The 6930-nt window shown below is 37.0% G+C and overlaps 1 protein-coding gene across 1 annotated transcript in view; it reads right to left on the bottom strand.

Moving 5' to 3' along the window:
• LOC101299225 (WD repeat-containing protein 53-like) overlaps nucleotides 1-1297 on the bottom strand; it is a 3293-nt gene extending 1996 nt beyond the window's left edge. Inside the window, exons 1-7 of the mRNA XM_004287515.1 lie at nucleotides 1141-1297; nucleotides 948-1044; nucleotides 795-856; nucleotides 633-695; nucleotides 466-525; nucleotides 290-352; nucleotides 47-89 (exon numbers count right to left, since the gene is read on the bottom strand). Of these exons, the coding sequence (XP_004287563.1) occupies nucleotides 47-89; nucleotides 290-352; nucleotides 466-525; nucleotides 633-695; nucleotides 795-856; nucleotides 948-1044; nucleotides 1141-1245 (493 nt within the window). The 5' untranslated portion in view covers nucleotides 1246-1297. The remainder of the gene's footprint in view (nucleotides 1-46; nucleotides 90-289; nucleotides 353-465; nucleotides 526-632; nucleotides 696-794; nucleotides 857-947; nucleotides 1045-1140) is intronic.
• Nucleotides 1298-6930: the final 5633 nt, after the last annotated feature.

The following is a 6930-nucleotide window of genomic DNA, read 5'->3' as shown; positions in this document are numbered from 1 at the left end:
GAGAGAGAGAGAAAGAGAGAGATTGATGAAAATCTTATAGATGTACCTTCCCAAGGTCTCCAAGGAAGAAATTGCACACTGCTACATATCTATCTTATACGATCAAGGGTAATACAATACAAGGGAGTTCCAGGATAAACTGAATGAATGCTATGGAAGATTTATAAGCCATTTGAACTATTTTTATTATTAAGGAAAAAAGGAAGAGAAAAACTACAACTTCGTTGAATACCACACTTCAAAGAAGAGCAAAAAGGAAATACTTAAATATCCAAAAAGGAAAGGATACACTTGTATGACCAGTATCAGCTCTTAATGTTTTGTAAATGCGCTGCTGGCGAATGTCAACAATCTGCCATTGTGATTACAACAAGCAGCTGAAATTATAACACATAACTACATTACAAGACAGCGAACAATCACACATAAACAAAATAACTGCAAGGATAGGTAACAACAACGGACCTTAATATCACCGCCATCATCAGCAGCAGCAAGAAAAGAAGCCTTAGAGCTGCATGCAATCTACATAGTCAATCACAGACAACAAATCATCAACATAAGTTCACGAAATTGAATAGAGCTACACTTAAGCAAGTAATCAAAAGCAATGTATGCCCAAACCTCGTTACCTGATTTATCTCCTCTTTATTATACTCAAAACAATCCACCACCTTCCATGAGCAAGAACTCCCCTTCCAAAAATGGAAACAAACAAACTCCAACATTCAGCAAACAACAATCTCAAACACACCGAAACAAACACAGACAGACATTGACATTTGATCACTTACCATTCGCACATCAAAGCTCTTGACTTCCTTTCCCGATGACACATATACAACATTCTCATTCCCTGATCCGACCAACAACAATAAAGTCTCAAACTTTGAATCCTACTCTAGTAAAAGATTCACAAAAACACATAAAGTCTAAGCTTTCTTAACCTGGCTTGAAACATAACGATGTAACAGCTTCCTTTCCCACCTCCATGATGTCCATCACTTCTTTGCATCTCATATCAAACCAGCAAACACAACCATCCTATATAACAGAAAACCAAACAAAACACCCAAACCCAAAGTTATCCCAAGTTGTCTTGTCATACATAAACTAAGATAGACCGACAAAAAGTAGTACCTCGGCGGCAGTGGCAACGAGGCTTGGGGTGGCAGCTGAGGCGATACAACACGTGGCGGTGGCGTTGTGACCCCTCAGCCGTCTTGGTTTTGGGTCCGTCGCCATCTCCGCCACTATGGCGGAGCTCTCTCCTTCTCTGGTGGAGGTATTGGGGTCGGGCTTACGATATCAAACAAATGAAGTTTCACTCTATTTTTTAGCTACAAGTAAAGTAATAAGATGGATAAATGATTTTTTTTGTTTTTGTTTTTTTTGTTTTGTTTTGTTACAGAAAGAAATAGTAGCTGAGTGAGCTACAAGCCTACAACTTCCAACGCAATTTAGATGCGGTCTTTTTTTAAGAGATATTTTTCACAGTAAGGTTCGAACTAATAACTTCCTTTTAGCAAGAGAACCTTACAATGTCTGCCCTATTTGTAGTCTACCATACTCTCACTAGACAAACCACAATTTATCCCTACCACAAGTAGAGAAAAATTGCAGCATATCTATGTCTTTTATCTTTTTTTTGTTATTTTAATTCGTAAATTCAGTATATGTGTTAGAATTATTAAATTTTGAATAATTGATCAACATCATCTGGAAAATAGACAAAAATGTGACTGTTGAAATGATCTTTTTTCATAAGCTCATGTTATTTAAGGGTCTAACAATATCTTCGCGTTTAGAACAGTCTTCATTTGGATGCAAAAAGAATGTTTCACTAGCAACAGACTCGTTGATCATTCTCTCTATTATCGGCTCTTATTGCATCCCATAACTTATAAGGATCCTACAACTACAAATGAAGACCATTAATTATAAATTGAAACTTTATGTATTTGGAGACATAAAAAGTCATAAGAAGAGTCTTGAAACGTTAGAGTTGCATGCATTTGATAAATTCCAAACATCAAATTGAAGAAATGAGACATAAAGTCATCAGAAGCGCCTCAAGGGCCAATGATAGTCATCAGAAGATTAAAGAAATACATAAAAGCCTCAAGGCCGAGTTCAAATCATCTGGAGATCAAAAGTAACAATGCATCAGAGGCTGTTGTCCGGATCGTTAACATGTTTGCACAAACTTGCAATCGTTTGCTCTGTGGCTTGGAACAAGTGCCATTTAACGATGGAGTCACGACTTATCTGAGTCCCCTCATCTCCAAGGTGCAATCCAGCTAATGATTGGTGTTCAGCATTTTAAACACAATCACTCTTGTAATGATTATATCATTTTCCTCATTGCCGCATCTACCAACGGCTAACACATGACAAGATGTTATCTCTTGTGTTTCGCCCATGAGATACTTTGTTTTGAAGTAGTTCTCCTTAGCGATGTTGTATGAAGTCCCGTGGCTGGTGAGGAACAACATCTTGGCAAAATAAGATTCCAGCAAATCAAGTTGTCTCTCATCACTTCTAGTACATGCTCTCTTTGTTTTCTGATGTATGCCCTCTTCTTAATCTTACCCCACAGGTTTCTCCAAATAATTCCTTTAAAATCATAGCTTCCACTCCCGTGACTCTCCAATGCAGAAACCGCCAATGATACACTCAACCATCTACTGTATTTGACAGGACCCACCCCGAATTTCACCTTGAAACCCGAGGTAAATCCTGCGGGGTCCACCTTCAAAGAAAATTTACCGAAAATTCGGCATAACTTTCCTTAAAAATGGACGACTCTTACCTAAAAAATCCAATTTAACACTTCTATAACCAAACATCCATCCTCAACACCTGGAGCCTTCCTGCTCCTCAAGTTCAACACATCTCCTAATATAACAATTACTCAACTAAACTAATCCCACAACCAACAATAACCAACATTAATTCACTAACTGATTATCAGAGCATATCTAGAGTTAAATAAAAAACAATGAATAAAGAATAAGCGGAAGCAGCCTCTGACTATGCCTCGACTCCATGTACGCTCGACCTCAAATAACTTAGCCTGCAAATTGGGCATTTAAAACCAAAGGGCCCAGGGGAAAGTAATTTAAAAACGTTAGAGTGAGTGGACGAAAAATAATCAAGTAATTGATCGCGACATAACTAACTAAACTTAATTACTTTCCCATTTTCCAATAATCAAGAAATCTGTTGCATGCAAGTGTTGATAAAACTTTCATAAAGAAAATCCTAAGGAAACGGACTAGCCCCGCTAGTCAAATTAATGACAAAGATAAATAATAATCTTCATAGAAGAATGTACCAAAACAAGGGAAACGACAACAATAAATAAGAAACAAATATAGCCATACAAGTGAGCCTCCCAGACTCGGTTGCCTCCCAGGCAATAATACTCCCATACTCCTTACACTTTCATGTTATGATAACAGAGAGGATGTAGGGCTTGCGTGATGTCGTCGACTACATCACATCACCCGAAAACGGAAAGGGCTTGAGTAACTCCACTTAAAACGTGGAAGTTACATTGCCTCGAAAGGCGGAACAACATGCTAGCATTAGTAATATCCGACAAGTATGGCATAAATAAAAAATCATATATCCATGTGAGTTTCCCCGAAACTCATAATTAAAGCATAAGTACGATTCCCAACCATACTCAAAGAATTTAAAGAGCAAAGAAAATAATTAAATTCGATGACGTGTCCCACACATTAAAATGCTCAATGAAATAAATAACTCATCTCATTAACATATTTCAAAAATTAGACTATACTCAAATCTTTAAAGAAATCTCAAATCCAGAGATCAAAAGAATATCATAATTCAAATACCAAAACTCTTACCCAAGCTCAAATCCATAAGTTATTATCAAAAACATAACCAATCGGTCAATCTCAAATAAATTCCATAACCAACTCAAAAGCTGAATTTATAATTTAAGCTCGGAAAATATAATTGACAACTTATAAAATCATGCATGCATATTCCTTTAAAAATAAAGTGTCCACTCACAGATTTAGGCCTAAGCCTGACGAATTCCGAATCACTACTCAAGCGAGGTTCCTTTGGTATCCTGGCACAATAAATATGCTTAGGACCAAACTTAAATTCTGGAAAATTAAACATTTGAAAATAAACACCCAAATCTCTTCCGCTTAACCCACTACTCTAACTAGGGTTAAGCTCATCGGATTTCCACCAAACTCCACCAAAACCTTAATTCCTCAATTCTAACATTTTAGAATAAATATCAAGGAAATCCAACGGCCGGATTTATCCTAACCGCCATTCTCTCCAATCTCCGAAAAATTCCAAACCTAACCAAAACTCATTCAAAAATTCCAAACTATACTTCAATAAACTCCTCTTATTAAAACCATCTCAAAAACAAGAAAAACTGCCCTTAAGGGGCGGTGGCGGCCGGCAGCCGTATCCCGGCAAGGACCAAAGCTTCTTAAATTTTAGCAGAATAATCCTCTCATCATGCACAACAACTTTCATAACTAGTACTTAATCCAATTCTAAGGCTAACTAGGGTAATCGAATCAAAACATCCATAAATCCCCAAATTCAAACCCTAACCCGAAAATCCTCCTACACACTTCGAATTTGATAGTTACATTCTAGGGGATTGATGCACCAAGAAAGGCCTTCAAGCTGAGCCAAACGTCTCCAGCTATAGTGGCCGGAGGAGGGAGATTCCGGCAGAAACTCCCCCTGCTGCCCAGTCGGCTTCTGGTCGGGTTTTCTCCTTCACGGCGGCAAGGCACGGCCATCCACCTGCCCAAAATTACAGTAGAGCTGACGCTGAGTCGAACGGGACCTGCGCGGCGGTCTGTGACGGCCGGACGGCGGCGGACGGAGGCCGGGAATCAAGCGGGTCGGGAGAAACGCGGGAGAGAGGAGACAGAGAAACAGAGGCAAAGAAGGAAATGGGCTTCTCTCACACCCAGTCCAACTTAACCCAACAAAATAAAGCCTATAAAAATTTACCCCCTTTTTACCATCCAAAGTAACTTTCGTTATTAGACCATAACTTCTTCATACAAACTTCGTTTAACATCCTCTACGACTTTCATGAAGAAAGTTTTCCCAAATTCCAAACGGAAGAAAAAGTCAACTTTTAGAGTCTTAAATAGTAAACGGCTACTTAAAACGGTAAAAGGTCAAAGTAACCCAAAAGTAAATAACTGTAAATTGACTTAAGAACCGGGATGTGACAGTATTCCTCTAAAGTAGGTTCTTTCTTTGTTGTTTCATGTATCTTCTTCAAGTGTTGTTCCAAGAATGCCAAGGCGGAGTCCCAGCCAGCACCATACCTAAAAATGACACTGCCATCCTCAATTTTGTTTTCCACAACCGAATATATACAAGCCTTGCCATTTTCCCATCCGTATACTTGAACTTCTCCAAGATATTCCTCATTTTTTTTACTGCGACGCCTCTCCAATTTCCATTTCATCATGTATTCTTTACATCTCATCTGTAGCAGACTCGTACTGACCTCAACTTCAAAAATCAATGCATCTCTCACCGTTTTTATCAATTTCTCACCTTCATGAATATACCCTGAGAATGTAGCCAAAAAGTCATCATTGATCTTAACAATCTTTTCATGATCTCCTGATAAAATTTGGCCCTTATCATCTCTTTCTGTAGAAATGGTTCTTCCTTCACCTGCAATTAGAATTGCATCTGCAACAACGACTCCTATAATTGTTGTCCCTTTCACTTGCCTTGTTTCACATATCAAAATCCAAATGAACAAAAGATTAAATTGTGTTATGACTTTTACACAATCTATTGTTGCATGACTTGCATCATCTTATGACTAATATTGTAAAGGTTAAAATAACCTTACTGCTACTCATCATAAGTCATGCTTTGTTAATTACCAGGTGGAAGTTTGTCATTCTTAGAATCTTTTTCCATTGTTGTTGAGCAGTTATTGTACCTGCTTAGTAATTCAAAGTTAAAATTCCAAATTAGATTAATGTATGTAATAATAATCAGCAATTGAAGGCTTGAAGCAAGCAAATATAGAAAATCACCAACTCGTCATCAATAATAAACTACCACAATGAGAATTGATGAGGAGAAAAATATAGCTACCTTGAATGTGTTCTAAAGTCTCAATTACCACATGTTCATTTGTCCTTTGCTTCTTTTAATATCATTTTGAAAAGATCCTTAGTTTTCTGTTCATTTTGAAACAAGTACTACAGCCATATCATTTCCTTGCCCTTCCATTGATGGTGATGAGTAGTGACTGCAAGCTCAAGAAAATCAACTGCTGTGTTTAGTTATATTCTAGAATATCATATATTCTAACTAAACTTGAATAGGATTTAATTCTAGAATATCATATATTCTAACTAAACTTGAATAGGATTTAAAGTAATAGTCTGTAACAGTCCACCACACAACGAAAAGATTATATTTTTATCTTGAATCTCAAGGGAGAGAGTTCAACATTGAAAACATTAACTCAACGAAAAGATTGCACTTTTATCTTGAATCTCTTACATTTTATAGTGACACAGAGAGAGAGAGAGTTCAACATTGAAAGTCATTAACTCAACAAAAAGATTGTATTTTTATCTTGAATCTCATACATTTTATAGTGACACAGAGAGGGAGAGAGTTCAACATTAAAAATCATTAACTCAACAAAAAGATTGCATCTTTATCTTGAATCTCTTGCATTTTACAGTGACACAGAGAGAGAGTTCAACATCGAAAGTCATTAACTCAACAAAAATATTGTATTTTTATTTTGAATCTCATACATTTTATAGTGACACAGAGAGGGAGAGAGTTCAACATTAAAAATCATTAACTCAAACAAAAAGATTGCATCTTTATCTTGAATCTCTTGCATTTTACAGTGACACA

Source organism: Fragaria vesca, linkage group LG1 (assembly GCF_000184155.1).
Source record: "Fragaria vesca subsp. vesca linkage group LG1, FraVesHawaii_1.0, whole genome shotgun sequence".
Lineage (NCBI taxonomy): Eukaryota > Viridiplantae > Streptophyta > Magnoliopsida > Rosales > Rosaceae > Fragaria > Fragaria vesca.
This window is presented reverse-complemented; position numbering and strand designations above follow the sequence as displayed.